Raw genomic sequence first — 18,429 nt, forward strand, 5'->3', positions numbered from 1 at the left:
CTCTACATTCTGACAGATCAGTTCTATAAGATATGGATGCTTTATTTGGATTATCTTAGGCCTCATTTAACAAGAAGTATCCTAACCTTAAAGGGATACTCCACCCAAAAATTATTTACTCACCCTCATGTCATTCCAAAACTGTCTGACTTACTTTCTTCTGTAGAAGAAGATATTTGGAGAAATGTTTGTGTCCATTCAAGGCTCCAATGTTGTTTGGTTCCCAACATTCTTCAAAATATCTTCTTTTGTGTTCCACAGAAGAAAGAAATGCATACAGGTTTGGAATGACATGAGGATGAGTAAATGATGACAGAATTTGAATTGACCGTTCCTGATTTACATGCTTAATTGGCTGTGTGTCCCACCAATGTACACATGTACACTATGCTCACAAATAATGTTAAAATGAAAATAATATATGATTACATCAATTACTGCCTTTAATATATTCTGATAAAAAATTTTGTATTAATATATATAATATTGATATAACGTATTAATATTGATATTGAACTAATAACTTAAAGATTACAGTCTCATTACTATTATTAACTCGTTAAATATTAAAAAAGTCAATAATAATAATATTACAAAAATAATATGCTTTATTATCTGCATGCAAAATACAAATTCATGAGATTCAACCTTATAAATTGAGGGTGTATGTTACTGATGATGATCTGGTGATCAGCCCATCAAGAGAACTGGACAAAATCAGCTTCAGGTAGATCACATTATCTGCTAAAGGCATCATGGAGTACAATATGGATATTTCTGGCTAATAACTGCGATGCTGCTCAAATGCACAAACACTGGGGGTCCGCATCATTAAGCAGCGCAGCACGTGCGCATCCATCTGACTGAAGACGCCCGCTGCATCATTAACACACAGTCATATACTAACATCACTTACCGTGTCAGAATGTAAGTCCTGCTGCTGACACAGTCGATACAGAAATGAAGTCTGTTCCTTTAGCAGCGTCTGTCGCGTCGTTAGAAACACCGTCCCCCCGACGTTGAGACGGACCCATTTGCCGTTATTGCCTCCGGTTGTATTGACAGTTGAACCGTTTCCGATGATATTTTCAGCCCCACCGGGTTCAGCAGTAGTGGATGTGGCTGTTGTGGCTCCTTCACTTCCCTCGTTGTCTTTGTTGTTATTATTGTTGTTGTTATTATTGTTCAGATTGTTGTATGTTGCTGAAAGTGATCTCGTTCCCGGTAAAGCCTGAGGCGCCGCCGTTTTTCCTTTGTCCTCCGTTGCCATTAGGGTACTACACTGAGGCTGGTGTGCGGTGTGTATGCGGACTGTCGGCGCGGCTCGGATGCTGTTCTGGTGCCGTTCTGTCTCCCGCGGTGAAGCGGCGTGCTGCTGGTTTTGTTCGTTTCATGGAAGTAGAATAAGCGCGGCAGTTGATTGGCTCGTTTCCTGCGATGTGTTCGCCCCGCCCACTTGCACGTTGATGCACTTTTGACTGCTGGATGTGTTTATGCATTGGATATTTAAAATTCTGCACTATGTCTAGGACAATCGACTTACTCTTTGGTACATTCTCAAATTATTCTGATAAAAGGATTGTCAGGTTTTATACATACTTAAGTAAGCTAGTAGATGCAGATCTATTGCTGCTGGTAAAGCAAAAGTGGAACAAGTCTAATACCGTTTGTTGTGCTGATAATATTAAAGGTAGGGGGAATCAAAGATAAAAGCTGTGATGTTTTAAATGCTTACAATTTTGCATTTGAGACCATTGAGATTCCGTAGCAGTAGCGCTAGGAATGTTGGGAATTTGTTGGGGGCGCCAGTTCGGCGGAAGTTAGAAAAGCAGTAAAGTGGTGGCTAGAAGACAAACGTGCTGTCTCATGTGTATTCTTTTTTAGTGGATACATCACAAAAGCTTTAAAAAGTGTCCATTGAAACCCAACACGATCGACCACTATTCTGCATATTAAGGTGGGTTAGAAGGGTATTAATACGTTTAAGCCTTTTTACTAATGGTTTCATACTTTTGACCCCATATATAATTTCTAACACAAAATAAAATTGAACATCCATTTATGGTGTAGATTGTTGGTGTAAATTCATCATATTCGGCCTGTAGTTACAAATTATTCAGCTTGCAAAGACTAGACTATTCTCAAAGAGAATAGATTTATATAAATAATATCAAATGTACAATACTTTAATATAATTGATAATTTTAAAGGAATAGTTCACCCAAAAATGAAAATTTGCTAAAAATGTATTCACCCTCAGGGCATCTAAGATACAGATGAGTTTGTTTCTTCATCGGAACAGATTTTGAAAAATTTAGCATTACATCACTTGCTAACCAGTGAATCCTCTGCAGTGAATGGGCGCCGTCAGAACAAGAGTCCAAACAGCTGATAAACACTTAACAATCCATCTCCAGTCCATCTCCAATTAACATCTTGTGAAGTGAAAAGCTCTGTTTGCTATAAACAAATCTATCATTAGGACATTTGTTACTTATCAAGTCCTCTGTCCGTGCTATTGCTTTTCTCCAGTGAAAAAGTTTGATGACACTGCAGATGTTGTTCAGCTCAGTTTATCTTAATCTTAAATGACTGCATTGATATTTTTTACTCGTAATTTGTTAAGAAAGGGGTCATATGATGCGATTTAAATTTGTCCTTTCTCTTTGGAGTCTTACAAGCTCTTGGTGCATAAAGAAGATCTGTAAAGTTGCAAAGACTAAAGTCTCAAATCCAAAGAGATATTCTTTATAAAAGTTCAGAGTCAGCCACACCTACCTAAAACGGCTCGTTCTAACACGCCCCCACATTTCTACCTCACTATGTGGGAAGGCGGCGTAACTTTTAGTCTCGCTGTAGTATTGTTGGCGCTGCAGCCATGTCGTGAAGACGCTGTGTGCTTTAATATTTATGACCATGAGCTTTGTCATTAACACCGACATATCAGTTTGACTGTCAAGTTAGTTAGCAAATATTGTTACTGTAGTCTTTTATTGCATAAACATATGCCCAGCACTGATTGGAAGTATTTTGCATTCAGTTGCAAAGCTTTATGGGACAGAAATGTACCCAATGACTTTGTTGAAGCTGCCTGTAAATATCTGACGCAAAGTCGGCTAGATGCTTTCCAAGTCTTGCACCTGTATCCTCTAGACTGCTGTTCATACACTGTACCAGACTACTATCAGTCTTGGCTTGATCTCTGGAACCAAAGAGCAGGGGCTGCATGATGATGAACGTAAAGTTGTAGGTCTGAGGGAGCCCATGATGAGCTGTCCGATTAAAACGGCTCCAAGAGAAAAGTGGAAGACCATTCTGAGTAGTGGGTCCGTTCACAGCTTCAGCCAAAACCATCTAGGCCATGTGATAATTTGTAACCTAAAGGTATGCAGGCTGTATTAGAATCGCACTGTAACTTTACTGGCTTTTATGTAATAATAGCACATTGACCAAAACGACCTATTTCTATACCTTAGTATCATAACAGCCTCCTGGATGAGGTCGTCGGAGCCTCAGGTAATTTCGGCAGCAGATAGATTCACAAGGGCGCTTCTTTGAATATGGGTCTTTTCTGTAATCTAATATGACAGAGTGCTACTATTCAAGAGGGCAGATTAGTTTGAAGAAACAGTTTTGAATAATTTCTGAAGAAAGCACCTAAACTCACCATTGTACCCCATAATGTATTTCAAGGTGTCCAGATTAATGACTTTTCCCTGGTCCCTGCGGAAAATTATTGCATGTGGACAGAGGTCATATGAGAAGTCTTCCCCATACTTTTCCCACATCACACCATAACACTCATTCGGAAAATATCTGAGTAGAAATGTATGTTGTAGGATGCCCAGTAACCTATTGAGAAGATTGGTAAAACATATGATCTTGTTAAATTTACCCTTCAGGGTGTGATTTTAGCTTCCTACACTCTTAAAAATAAAGGTGCTTCACGATGCCATAGAAGAACCTTTTTGTCTAAATGGTTCTGTAAGGATCCACCCGCCAGCCCAATCTTGTTATGAAAATACTCCTCACCATGACGAAGCACTGGTGACTGATCAGAGTACAACACCAAACCAGGAATCTGCTCCACAACAGTCAGACTCCAATCTGAACACCCTCCTATAATGACTTGTAAACTCAATCAGGTGTAGTGAATCACCTTCTCAATGGCGCACAAAGCCGTTTGACTTTCAACTGTGGTCATTTTGATTAGCTCAGCAAGAAAAGAGCTTTCCTGGAGCCTTTCAGTCCTTGGTAGTTCAACTGAAGCAAACAATCAACTAAGAGTGGCAAGGCACTGTCAAAAGATCTCCGGGATGAAGTTGAGGACAGGCACAAGTCAGGAGATGGATACAAAACATTTTTTTCAAAGTCTTTATAAATGCCTAGAAACACAGTCAAGTCTATTATTAAGTGGACGGTATTTGATACAACACAGACCCTCCCTGGACCAGGACGTCGATCCAAACTGGACGAAAGAGCCAGGAGGAAACTGGTCCGAGAGGCTACAGCAAAGACGCCTACAGCAACTCTGAAGCAGTTGCAGGAATTTATGACAAAGAGTGGTCATTGTATGCATGTGACAACAATATCACAAATTCTCCACAAATGTGGCTTGTATGGGACGGTTGCAAGAAAAATGCCAATCCTCAAGAAAGGCCCCATGCAGTCACGACTGAGCTTTGCCAAAAGACACTTTGAAGATTCTGAGGCAGATGAGACTAAAATTGAATTAATTGGCCTCAACAGCAAACAATATGTCTGGCGGAAATCCAATAAAGCTCACCATCCAAAAAAACCACGCATTCCTACAGTAAAGCATTGAGGTGGTAATATCCTGTTATCGGGCTGTTTCTCTGCAGCAGGGAGCACTCGTTTTCGAGCACTTGCCCGGATAGAAGGAAAAATGGATGGGGGCAAAATACCATTAAATTCTTGAGGAAAATCTGCTGCCCTCTGCCAGAAAGTTGTCAGTGGGAAGAAGGTTTACCTTCCAACATGACAATGACCCAAAGCACACAACAAAACTGAGCACACAGTGGTTGAAGGAGAAAAAGGTGAATGTCCTTGCATGGCCTAGTCAGAGCCCAGACTTAAACCCCATTGAAGATCTGTGGAATGACTTGAAGACTGCAGTCCACAAACACTCACCATCAAATTTAACTGAATTTGAGCAGTTCTGCAAAGAAGAGTGGGCAAATATTGCAAAGTCTAGATGTGCAAAGTTAGTAGAGACATATCCCCACAGACTAAAGGCTGTAATTAAAGCAAAAGATGGTTCAACAAAATACTGACACAAGGGGGTGATCTTGTTTCCAACTCAGTGATTCTGTTCTGACTCATTTTTTCCCTGACATGTTGGTGTTATATCTTTCACTTGAATGTTGTAAGTTGCACTGAGTAAATACATCTGAATAAAACAAAAACTGTGTCCGTCTTCATTTCAGGCTGCAAAGCAAGAAAATGTTATTATTTTAAATGTATGCATGTATGTATGTATGTATTTCTTTCTTTAATATAGCTATATTACTGCTATTCCAGTATATCTATTTCTGTGAGGTCAGTTCACCCCAAAAATAACATTTCTGTCATCATTTACTCATCCCCATTCAAAATTCCTGGTCACACTTTATTTTAAGGTCCAATTCTCACTATTAACTAAGACTTTTGCTTCAACAAACTCCTAATTTGCTGCTTATTAATAAGGTAGTTAAGGGTATGCATGTATGTATGTATGCATTTCTTTCTTTAATATAGCTATATTACTGCTATTCCAGTATATCTATTTCTGTGAGGTCAGTTCACCCCAAAAATAACATTTCTGTCATCATTTACTCATCCCCATTCAAAATTCCTGGTCACACTTTATTTTAAGGTCCAATTCTCACTATTAACAAACCGTTAACTAAGACTTTTGCTTCAACAAACTCCTAATTTGCTGCTTATTAATAAGGTAGTTAAGTTTAGGTATTGGGTTAGGGATATAGAATATGATGTGCTTTATGAGTACTAATAAACAGCCAATATGTTAATAATAGGCATGCTAAAAAGCAACTTAATAGAGAGAATTGGTCCCTATACTGAAGTGTTACCGCATTTCTTTCCTCTGCTGAACACAAAAGAGGATATTTTGAAAAATGTTAGTGTTGTTTTGGACCCAACTGCCTTTAATTGTAAGGACAAAAACAGTTGATACATTCTTCAAAATATTAAAATAATTTTCTTGTGTTCAGCAGAGGAAATAAATGCTTTGGTTTTGAAAGCCTGAGGGTGGGACTGAGAAATTTAATGCTACAGCATACAATCACATTCTAGAGAACTGTATGCTTTCAGCTTTGTTGTAATGATGAAAGGCGACACCACAGAGCACTGCAGATATGGAACATAATTTTTGCATATAATAATCCACATTTGCCTTGTGTATCTCTGTCTCACCTGAATTTTGCTTAGAAAATATTTGGGCCCATTGCTTCCCTGTGCAGGCCAGCACATGTGCTACACGCATTCTTTGCCAGGCAAGCAAAGCCTCTGGGGTCACCAGGGAGAACAGAGAGGAGTTGAACACATTGTTTGTGGTCTGAGTTACAAACAACCCTGTTCCCAGCAAATAGAAGTCATCCAGAGATGACAAGATCCCAGGAAATGATGCGAGAAACAGTTTTATAGTACTAAATTATTGTTAGTTTGAATTATAAAAGACAAACATCTGCCTATAAATACCGGGGTAGCTGCTAAAGGACAGCCTGCTTGTGCCATTACGTTTATTTTTCAGGCTGAATTCCCAGTGCTTGTAGATTCTCATGCTGGCAGAATAGGTGAACCAGCTGGAGTGATCAAGCAACTAGGGGTGTGGTACGGTACATAGATGTCACGGTTCGGTACGATTTCGGTACAACAGGGGGAAAAAAAAACTAATCTACTATGCTCGTTTTCTTTTCATTTATTTTGAACAGACAGTAGTACAAATAATAATAAAAAATTCCACCTAGATGTGAAAATACTAAATATTATTACATTGTTATATATATAAAATCTGCAGTACATATATACATACATACAAGCAATCAATTCTTGAAATATATTTTATTTAGTTTACAGATAAACAAGAGAAAAAAACAGTGCGACATGTAACATAGCCTATATGCTGAGTTTCAGTTCATTTTTGTGACAGACTTAGTTTGTTCACAGAAAGGAAACTCAAATGGCAAAAAGCGACATCGTATTTGTTTCTTTATTTTACAAAAGCACAATGTTTTGTTTTCATTGTGAGTGAACACAAATAAAAGCACACCTCTATACAGTGATGTATTATTAATAAGACAATACAGTGTTTAAAGTTGGTTCTGCTGGTATAAGGAAACAGTTGAAGTGATCGCGCCAGGGCACGCGCGCACACACACACACACACACACACACATCAGTTCCAGTATTGCTAACTTGACAGCGCAGTTGGTACTTCATCAAAATAAAATACAGTGAACCAAAGATCAGCGCGCCCGCCTCTGTGTCACCGTTGGAACACGATGTGAGAAACGCATTCAGAATCAGCACATGGTCACTGTCGTCTAGTGGACTTTGTTTTCAAGTGCGCAACTCATGGCATTCGCTGTTCTTCTGCTGGCGGCCGGTTATCAAACAGCGTTGCATTGCTGCGAGCGCTCCCTTCTGGATCGAGGGTTAATTGCCTGTATTCGTTGTAAGGCCTCATGCACTGAACCGAGATGTCCGTACCGTGACGGTTCGGTACGAATACATGTATCTTTCCACCCCTACAAGCAACAGATTCTCATAGCAAGGTAACATCTGCAGATAGAATGGGCACAGAACTATTAAAGCTGGAAAATACTAGGCACACACCGACAAAAGTTTGGGCAGAATGAAACAAGGCCATATCCAACACAGGCAGCCCCAAATATTCAGATTAGCGCTACTGAAAAAACTCTTAATTAAGGTTTTTAATTGGAAAATTCCAATTACATTTGGTCCCAATCCAGAATATGTGATTATAGTCATGAGGTGAAGGCATCATTTTACTTCTAACCTTGATGAGAGCAGACCAGTGACTCATGCCTGGCATTCTGAAGAAGTCAGACGAAGAGTTGGAACGCCGTTTGAGAACAGGGATTAACCTTCATCTGTCCCTCAGGTCATTTCGACTCGAAAATGATTTTTTTTTTAAATTCAAGAAATCGTGTGTTGATCGTACCAGTCCAAGATTTATTTACTTCTTAATGCACAAAAAAAAATTGAGTGGATTCGAGGAGTTTAAATGGGTGCAAAAAAAAAGTAACAAAAGTGTCCCTCGCGGGTCATTTTTGACCCACATAGGAATGAATGGAATTTACGAGAAAACTGCATTTTTTATTACATTTGATTTTTTTTATATACAAAATCTGAGACAGTCCAGTAAATATTTATACCCAAACGAAGGGCTGAGACTACAGAATATCCCCAATGCAGAAAAAAAAACACACACACATGCACAAACACACACATGGCACACACACTCCCATAGAACACATTATAATATGTTTCATGTTTCTGCTGTCATTTTCCCATTTATTTTTGACTTAACACAGTTAAATTCGAGTGATGTGGTGGAGACCAATGAGTTTATATCATATTTATATTTTTAAAAATATATTATACTATATATGTATTTCATATTTATGACATTTTATTAATATACATGTTTAGGTTATAATTCGGTTATAATTTTTATTTTATTTTTTACAAAATATGGATTTTATAATGTTTCAATTTATATTTGAATCCATAAACAACTCAAAATTATCTAATTTCTCATGTTTTACTTGTTTTGCTCAGTTAAAAATCTCCATAGGATACTACAGACCCCCTCTATTGGCTGTAAACATAAACTGAAATTTTATGTCATTTTTCCCCACCAGGTGGCATCAGAGACACTCAGTGACTCAATTCCAAGGCCATCTGTTGGTTTTTGATGAAACAGGACTGAAATTGTGTCTTTCTTTGTTTTTTTTGTAATTTGGTGAAAAAATGTATAAAGATATGCTCATTTTCATAAAAATATCCATAATTTAATGTTGTATTTGATCATACCTGACATTATTATTTTAATTTTGGAATAGTGCAATCAATTTAGATAATAAATGTCACTTGCCTCATAAAGCATTTGAGAGGTTTCATAACACTATTATCCTTTATCTTCTGAGGATACATATTATAATAATGGTTTATCATCTGTCTGTGAATAAAAAGTTATTGGGCTGTTAATATACTGAAATGTTGTTTACTTTGGTTATTATTGCCCAGGGCAAAGTATTTTAGTATACTAATTCACTCAGACCTATTTTCCCTTGTGAAAAAGAAATGTTTAATTGTATTTAATGTGCACTTCAAAAAATTGTGTAGTGTACTTAAAGTATATATATTAAAAGTATATATCTTGAAAGTATATATTTAAAAAAAAAAAAAACATTGTGTTTCTTAACAAATTTTTAAAAAGTGCACTTTATAATAATGCCAAATTAAAAGTTTCCTTTAAGTATATTTTAAATCCTGTGTTTCAATAATCTTTTGTCATGCTTTAAAGAAGTACACTTACAAAAGCCAGACTAAATTGCCCTGACGCCTCAGCCCCTAATATTAACCGAATATTAAAGCATACAGACCCTAATATTACAGCATTTTTTAAATCTTTGTGAATTGATTTATGGCAGCAGTATTAAACAATCTATGTAAAAGACACCTAAATGCCACTTCAGAAGCGGTTCTGTGCCACCTTTGCAGTGTACATTTAGCAATATAGCATATTCTTCACAAGGGTTAATCAATATATTTTACTTACGAGGCTGTAAGGTATCCTTCAAGGTATCCGGCCAAAAAGTATGTCATTTCATCTCACTCCTGGAATTGTCCACAACCAGCTTGCACTTCCAGCACTCCCCATCCAGAAACAAATAAATTATCATTGAAATAACCAAATGCATCTCCCTCCTCTTCCACTGTATCCTCTTTCAGCACCACAGACCTCTGAACGGCATCCCAATATACGGTGGCTCTCCGAGCATCTGACAGCGCACAGTGACAACAGAGATCACACATCAGTAAGCGTTAGGGGTTTCATATGTGTGATGTATTTTTATAACATCTGATAGCGCCTCGTTTGGCAACCAATAATTCCCAAATAGGGCAACCGGTACCCGTTTGTTGTAGCTCCGATCCGTATTATTTAACTTATTTTACACGTAATGTTGCGCAAACATGCAAAAAGACATAAAACACGACGTATTAAAAGAGTACAATTAATTTACAGACACTACGCTGAACCTTCACGAAGGTCGCCGTTAGGACGCACAAATTAAACCCCCGTGCAAATCGATGCATGTTTCACGCTAAATCAGACGAGTCAGAAGTTTACTTTCTGGATCTGACTAACATATTCGCTGTCTAATTTATAACCAAATATTTAGTCAAATATAATATCCTTATTCAGTGGCCGGTAATGACTGAAGAGCTAGCGAATTTCCACATGCTTTCAGTCTAAAGCCCGGGATACACTGCACGATTTTTGGCTGTCCCAGACGAAAGATTGCCATCGTGAAGCAATCGTGGCTCTTAATCGCTGGTCCTATGTCGTGCAGTGAGAGAGGTTCAAAGACGGGCGTTTCCCGGTCTTGCGACCAAAGATAGCCTACGATAGTTTTCTGACAGTGTCAGAAATTCAGCATATCAACGCACAGTGTGTTAATTTGCAGTTACGACCACGTTTACTGACCAACCAGTAAAAATGCGACATGAAATCAACCACAATGTGCTAAAACATAAAACTGCTTACCTCAAGCTCTTATTCCTTCCTCTTTCGCAGCTCCCACTTTTTTCAGCACACATAAAAACTACAACTGCCAAAGTGTGGTTCATTATGCTGTTTTTGTTTACCACTAGCGCATGCTAATGACGTTTTATTCTTCGTCGTAGCCTACGAGTCAATAGGTGCTCTATAAGTCATCGTACAGTCTACATCAGCGGTGGCGAACTCCGGTCCTGAAGAGCCGCATCCCTGCACAGTACAGCTCCAACCCTAATTAAAACTCACCTGCCTGTAGCGTTCTAGTAACCCTTCAGACCTTGATTAGCTTGTTCAGGTGTGCTTGATTAGGGTTGAAGCAAAACTCTGCAGGGCTGCGGCTCTCCAGGACCGACATTCGCCACCCCTGGTCTACATGCATGTCGTACCCAAGTTTATTAGATCCATGTCACACAGTGTGACCAGCATTGATCTTATAGGATTGCTAAAATCGTGCAGTGTATCCCGGGCTTTAGACTGAAAGCATGTGGAAATTCGCTAGCTCTTCAGTCATTACCGGCCACTGAATAAGGATATTATATTTGACTAAATATTTGGTTATAAATTAGACAGCGAATATGTTAGTCAGATCCAGAAAGTAAACTTCTGACTCGTCTGATTTAGCGTGAAACATGCATCGATTTGCACGGGGGTTTAATTTGTGCGTCCTAACGGCGACCTTCGTGAAGGTTCAGCGTAGTGTCTGTAAATTAATTGTACTCTTTTAATACGTCGTGTTTTATGTCTTTTTGCATGTTTGCGCAACATTACGTGTAAAATAAGTTAAATAATACGGATCGGAGCTACAACAAACGGGTACCGGTTGCCCTATTTGGGAATTATTGGTTGCCAAACGAGGCGCTATCAGATGTTATAAAAATACATCACACATATGAAACCCCTAACGCTTACTGATGTGTGATCTCTGTTGTCACTGTGCGCTGTCAGATGCTCGGAGAGCCACCGTATATTGGGATGCCGTTCAGAGGTCTGTGGTGCTGAAAGAGGATACAGTGGAAGAGGAGGGAGATGCATTTGGTTATTTCAATGATAATTTATTTGTTTCTGGATGGGGAGTGCTGGAAGTGCAAGCTGGTTGTGGACAATTCCAGGAGTGAGATGAAATGACATACTTTTTGGCCGGATACCTTGAAGGATACATTACAGCCTCGTAAGTAAAATATATTGATTAACCCTTGTGAAGAATATGCTATATTACTGCAAAGGTGGCACAGAACCGCTTCTGAAGTGGCATTTAGGTGTCTTTTACATAGATTGTTTAATACTGCTGCCATCCACAATGTGCTAAAACATAAAACTGCTTACCTCAAGCTCTTATTCCTTCCTCTTTCGCAGCTCCCACTTTTTTCAGCACACATAAAAACTACAACTGCCAAAGTGTGGTTCATTATGCTGTTTTTGTTTACCACTAGCGCATGCTAATGACGTTTTATTCTTCGTCGTAGCCTACGAGTCAATAGGTGCTCTATAAGTCATCGTACAGTCTACATCAGCGGTGGCGAACTCCGGTCCTGAAGAGCCGCATCCCTGCACAGTACAGCTCCAACCCTAATTAAAACTCACCTGCCTGTAGCGTTCTAGTAACCCTTCAGACCTTGATTAGCTTGTTCAGGTGTGCTTGATTAGGGTTGAAGCAAAACTCTGCAGGGCTGCGGCTCTCCAGGACCGACATTCGCCACCCCTGGTCTACATGCATGTCGTACCCAAGTTTATTAGATCCATGTCACACAGTGTGACCAGCATTGATCTTATAGGATTGCTAAAATCGTGCAGTGTATCCCGGGCTGGGTTCCTCAAATCTTATTCTGGAGGGCCAGTGCGCTGCAGAGTTTAGCTCCCACCCTGATCAAACTCACCGACCTGTGATTTTCTAATGATCCTGAAGACATTGATTAGCTTGCTCAGGTGTGTTTGATTAGGGTTAGAGCTAAACTCTGCAGGAAAGTGGATCTTGTGGGCCAGATTTGAGGATCCCTGGTCTAAAGGCTAGGTCGCATAGCATTCAGACCTACAGTTAGCTTTTAATGAGCTGTGGGATCACTAAGAAGCGTTTAAAAGATTTCCACCCCAGATGGGACTCGAACCCACAATCCCTGGCTTAGGAGGCCAGTGCCTTGTCCATTAGGCCACTGGGGCTCGGGTCGCGTGAGGTCCAACTCGTGGGTTAGAAAGAGGCAATACAAATAAATGTATGTTACATATTCAATTATTTTAAATATAAGTTATATAGCTGGTTGATATATTAATACATCCCATCTAAAAATTATCTGGTGTATATAATTGATAGATAATTATAACTTGCTATTCAGATTTACGTTTTAACTGGTATATGTGTTTCAATTCACTATTTCAACAGTTGTAAAAAAAATCATATTTTTATCACATAAATAATGGTATATTCAGTACGACTAGTAATGTCATAACAGTCGAAAAAGTCATAACTAATGGTGCTTTTATTATGAAAGAATGCGACACCGGCACTTTCAAAGAACTGCCGCCTCCATGTGCCTCCAGTTGTGATGCATTTTCTCTTGTCAGGATAGTTGTCTGCTGTCTTCTGTTAATATCTGAGGTGTAAGGTAATATTCGTAGGTTTAAAATTCAATGAGATTTTTAGATTTCACGTAATGTTGATGCGCTTGAAGGATTAGTTTAAAGTACTGGATGAGAGTAAAGTTTGGTAGCTAATTTTCTGAGCTAGCCTCAATGATTCAGTGATATTAGCATGCTAACTGTGTGAGACAACGTAAACTCAGCAGCGTCTATTTTGGGTCTATCGAGCTGCAAGGTGCAACAGCCCGTTTTAAATTGAACTCTTTTCAACGTCAATCTTTTATTTCCATGTATAGTGACAGACTAGCATGTTGAGTTGATGTTACAGTCCTGTTAATATTGAATTAAAGTGAGGATGTAACACTTATCTATAATAACGTGGGATGTAATTATCTGTATGAGTAAATTCGTATACTTGTATAAGGTTTAATGTGCTAAATTTTTGAAACCTGTTTATATATTAACTTCATTAATACAGAAAGCAAAGGGAAAAGCAATGGCCTCTGGAGATATTGCTCAGATTACAGAGGCGCTGGCCAAGACCCATGTTGGAGAAGTGGAATTAAGTTATAAGGGACAAGGACTGAAGTTGGACAATGCTGAGTCAGGTGAGTAAAACTATCTGTTAGCAGATATTTACATTTTCCATGTATTAGTGCATCAACCACAACTCTCTTAGTTTTCCCTTCTTTTCTGTGATGTTGCAGTGAAAGAGATGGTGCAGGATATCGAACAGTGTCAGGGGCTGCAGTCTCTCAGATTGGAGGGAAACACATTGGGGGTTGAAGCAGCACAGGCAATTGCAAAGTCTCTTGTAGCAAAAAGGGAATTGGAGGTACTTTTAAATTCCCACTGGAAAATGTTCACTCTTTCACTTTGCTAGTTTTAATCTTTGCATTTTTTTATTAAGCAATGCCATTGGAGTGACATGTTCACGGGTCGCCTTCGCTCTGAAATTCCACCTGCTCTGGTAAGACAATATCCATCTTAAAAAGCTCAGTTAAATGTATTTGCTGTGAGTAAAAAGCTTATTTTATTTCCAACATTTTATTCAAATGTTCTAGATATCATTGGGCAATGCTTTGATGGCATCAGGGGCCAGAATGACTCATCTGGACTTGAGCGACAATGCCTTCGGCCCTGATGGTGTAAAGGGAATTGAAAGCCTCCTGAAGAGCTCTGCATGCTACACCTTACGTGAGCTCAGGCTTAATAATTGTGGCATGGGCATTGGAGGGGGTATGGTAAGTTTAGGCTAAGATTAACTTGTTGTAACCAGTTTAAGACAAACCCATCATCGTTTGAGTGGTTATGATGTCAGTCAGATGTGTGAAAGCTTTGAAACTGTTTTAAACATGCAAAATATTTTTAGGGCTCATGGAACAGATGGAGTATACGGTTTTATTTATTTTTTATTTTTTTAAGGTCCTTGCTTCTGCTTTGACTGAATGCCATAAGCAGTCTAGTGCAGCTGGCTCCCCCCTGAGGTTAAAAGTCTTCATAGCCGGACGTAATCGGTTGGAGAATGATGGTGCCACTGCACTTGCCAAAGCATTTAAGGTACTAAGGCATAATGTTTTATAGAAATATATTTACATTATTGTTCAAAAGTTTGGGGTCAGCAACTTTTTTTTTTTTAATTAATACTTTTATTTACCATCGATGCATTATATTGATCAAAAGTGACTGTAAAGAGTTTCAAATAAATGCTGTTCTTTTGAACTTTCAAAGTGACTTCTTTCAAAAAATCTAAAAAAAATATTACAAACTCCATTGTCATCAAATTAAAATATTCTATGATTTGCTTTTTTATTATTTTTTATAAACAGTTATTAGGCAGTCTTGAGGAGGTCCATATGCCACAGAATGGAATTAACCATCCTGGTATCACTGCTTTAGCCACTGCCATAAAGCACAACCCAAACCTTCAGGTCCTCAACCTCAACGACAACACTTTTACTAAGAGAGGATCAATAGCCATGGCAGAGGTATTTTTAGCAGCTCGGTATCATGTCACAAAATAGTTTATATGGTTAGAAGAGATGTTTAATAATGGCTGTGTGTGTGATTTCGTCCATGTTTAGGCTGTTAGGCACCTCCAGTGTCTTAAGGTCATCAATTTTGGGGACTGTTTGGTACGCTCAGAAGGTGCTATTGCTATAGCAGGGGCCCTTAGAGAGGGACTGCCATTCCTCAGGGTTAGCTTATGCATGATACCAACATTGACTCTAGCCGACACACACAAACACTTCCATTCAGTTTTTGTAGATACTGTGAGCATTCTAAAATATTTGTTTTGTTAAGGAGCTGAATTTGTCATTTGGAGAGATTTGCGAGGCTGCAGCTGTGGTAGTTGCAAAGGCTGTTCAGGGCAAAGCTGATCTGGAGAAACTGGATCTCAACGGTAAAATAATAAAATTTTGTTGTCACTGCATTTTATTACTACACATGTAGGCCTCGTCTGAAGTCTTCTTAAAGGGTCATATATATATATACACACGCACACACTGCCATTCAAAAGTTTGTGATCAGTAAGATTTTTAATGTTCATCAAAGAATCCTGATAAAAGTATCACAGGTTCCAAAACGATATTAAGCATACAGATTCCAACATTGATAATAAATCGGCATATTAGAATTATTTCTGAAGGATCATGTGACTGGAGTAATGATGATGAAATGTCAGCTTTGCATCACAGATATAAAGTATATTAAAATAGAAAACCATTATTTTAAATTGTGATAATGTTTCACAATATGAGTTTTTTTTCAGATTTTTTATCAAATAAATGCAGACTTTGAGCATAACAGACTTATTTAAAAAAAAAATAAAAATCTTACTGATCCCAAACTTTTGAACGGTGGTAGTGTATGTGTATGATTTACACAGTAACAGTAAATTTCCACCCTCTTTCTAGCCCCTCTCTAATCCACTATTGGTGCCCTGTCTTTAACAAAAGCCTGCTTTATAAACTATACTGTACTGAAATATTCTGCAAAAATGATCAAGATGCGTTAGACTAGTAATAAATATTTTTTTTTTTTACCCCCCAACCTTTTTGACTTAAATTCCCCCCGTTGTCCGTCACAATTAAAGCCTCCCCACATAAGATGCTTGTTTTCAAACTTTTTAACAGAAATTGGTAGCTTTGATATATTAAATTGATCATGATTCATTTTGTGATTAATATTCAGCACACATTATCTACACACTTCATTAATAAAAAAAGGCTAGCATAACTAACATTAGCTCACTAATTAATTTGCATGAGTATGTTACTCATGTAGAGAGTTGGACTCATAACCCAAAGGTTGCGAGTTCGAGTCTCAAGTCCGGCAGGAATTGTAGGTGGGGGTAGTGAATGTACAGCGCTCTCTTCCACCTTCAATACCACGAGGCCTATGTCTGTGCTCCGGGTGTGTGTTCACGGTGTGTGTGCACTTAGGATGGGTTAAATGCAGAGCACTAATTCCTAGTATGGGTAACCATACTTGGCCACATGTCACGTCACTTTTCACTTTGTCACTTTACTTTCTGAACAAGTGCGGCCCGAGTTAGACTTGCTTTCACATTTACGCAAATTGCACCACAGTTCCATTGCCATCAAACTTAGACCACCTCCTACAAGTAGTCTTGGGCTCTGTACTCCTGGTTCTGCGTGGCAGTTTTTAATTTTCATGCAAACTGTTCAAATTAAACTGCCAGTATGAAAGCTCCATTAAATAACAACTTGATCTTTCATAGTTTAAATAGTTTCTCTGTTCTGTTGAATTCAGTTTGTGTCAAAGTTCTGTTATTCTGTGGGAATTTGATCTTTTGTGGTTGCTTGTTTAGGAAATTGCTTTGGAGAGGATGGCTGTGAAGCTCTCAGGGACGTGATGGAGAGCATGAACATGAAAGATCTGCTGAGCTCGCTCAGGTTTTTATCTGGGTTTTTGTAAAATAAAAAGGCAAATGCATGTTTTTTTGTTGAAATTCTTTTACACTTAGACTAATAAAAGTTGTGCTTAATGCAGTGATGATGAAGGAGAACCTGAAGAAGATGATGATGAGGAGGAGGAGGAAGATGAGGAAGAGAGGGAAGAGGAAGAGGATGTAGAGGAAAATGGTGTCAATGGAACAAAAGATGTAACTGAAGAAAAGGTGATGCTAGCAAACATCTGCATGCCTGAATGGACTCCTAAACCTGATGTGTGCCATTAGCTGCTTTTCTGTTTTACTTCAGAAGACCACTCATTTTTATTCATCAGAAGAACAATTTTGAGTTTACCTGCATTGTCTTCTCATCACAGGAGGAGCCTCACTGCAGCTCTGAGCTCACGTCCTTCCTCATCTCCCCGTCAGCTGAGAAACTGATCTCCCTTGGAGCCAAAAGGATCCAGCTCATTGAGCAGCAGGTACAGTGTTGATTTATAAGGACCAGTTGTACATTAGGATAGTTTAATTTGTTCTAAAACCCCCTGAAATAATTTCCTCTTTTTTTTTAGGTTGACGTCTCCGATGCTAGTAAGGTGTCAGAAGTTTTTCTCAAGATTTCATCAGTATACAAAGATGAACCAGAAGTAAAGCAAGCTATTTTTGAGAGCACTGGTATGAGCAACATTCTTACTAGCATTCAAATAAACATTTAAAGAGACAGTTAACTCCAAAATGAAAATTGTCTTCATTTACTCGCCCTCATGTTGTTCCAAACCTGTATGACTTACGTTCTTCTGTGGAACACAAAAGAGGGTATTTTGAAGAATGTTGGTAACCAAACAGTAAAAAAAAAAACAGACGTTTCTCAAAATATCTTCCACCATGGTCCACAGATCAAAGAAAGTCATGCAGGTTTGCTTTTAACTACTGGATATGTCATTGTTATTAAAATTAGCTGTTCATCTTCTTGCCCAGATGCTCTATTGAGGAAAGCCTTTTCCAACTCCCACTCTCAATCTTATAGTTTTATCTCCTCACTGATGGTGAACCTGGGACTTTTAAAGGTACTATACTTGACGTGATGTTCAGTCTTGCACCCCCCCCCCCC

At 38.6% G+C, this 18,429-nt stretch overlaps 1 protein-coding gene, 1 non-coding gene and 1 pseudogene across 6 annotated transcripts in view; 1 reads left to right on the forward strand and 2 right to left on the reverse strand.

Annotated features, from left to right (window-relative positions):
* Window positions 1-1,269: 1,269 nt before the first annotated feature.
* Window positions 1,270-11,863, reverse strand: LOC107554016 (phospholipase-B 81-like; annotated as a pseudogene).
* Window positions 11,864-12,912: 1,049 nt separating this feature from the next.
* On the reverse strand, window positions 12,913-12,985 carry trnar-ccu (transfer RNA arginine (anticodon CCU)). The gene has a single exon. It is a non-coding gene; the product is annotated as a tRNA-Arg (tRNA).
* A 354-nt stretch (window positions 12,986-13,339) lies between these two features.
* LOC107554056 (ran GTPase-activating protein 1-like) overlaps window positions 13,340-18,429 on the forward strand; it is a 12,400-nt gene continuing 7,310 nt past the window's right edge. The window contains exons 1-14 of one of the 5 annotated variants that reach the window (XM_016236432.1): window positions 13,340-13,428; window positions 13,876-14,010; window positions 14,110-14,237; window positions 14,313-14,372; window positions 14,467-14,646; window positions 14,828-14,962; window positions 15,232-15,390; window positions 15,487-15,600; window positions 15,707-15,806; window positions 17,238-17,322; window positions 17,420-17,546; window positions 17,696-17,800; window positions 17,891-17,993; window positions 18,297-18,385. In XM_016236432.1, the coding sequence (XP_016091918.1) occupies window positions 13,899-14,010; window positions 14,110-14,237; window positions 14,313-14,372; window positions 14,467-14,646; window positions 14,828-14,962; window positions 15,232-15,390; window positions 15,487-15,600; window positions 15,707-15,806; window positions 17,238-17,322; window positions 17,420-17,546; window positions 17,696-17,800; window positions 17,891-17,993; window positions 18,297-18,385 (1,497 nt within the window). In that variant the 5' untranslated portion in view covers window positions 13,340-13,428; window positions 13,876-13,898. The remainder of the gene's footprint in view (window positions 13,429-13,875; window positions 14,011-14,109; window positions 14,238-14,312; window positions 14,373-14,466; window positions 14,647-14,827; window positions 14,963-15,231; window positions 15,391-15,486; window positions 15,601-15,706; window positions 15,807-17,237; window positions 17,323-17,419; window positions 17,547-17,695; window positions 17,801-17,890; window positions 17,994-18,296; window positions 18,386-18,429) is intronic. The other 4 variants (XM_016236430.1, XM_016236433.1, XM_016236435.1 and 1 more) reach the window with 4 other exon arrangements.

The sequence above is a fragment of the Sinocyclocheilus grahami genome, unplaced genomic scaffold (genome assembly GCF_001515645.1).
Source record: "Sinocyclocheilus grahami isolate Dianchi unplaced genomic scaffold, SAMN03320097.WGS_v1.1 scaffold490.1, whole genome shotgun sequence".
Taxonomy (NCBI): Eukaryota; Metazoa; Chordata; class Actinopteri; order Cypriniformes; family Cyprinidae; genus Sinocyclocheilus; species Sinocyclocheilus grahami.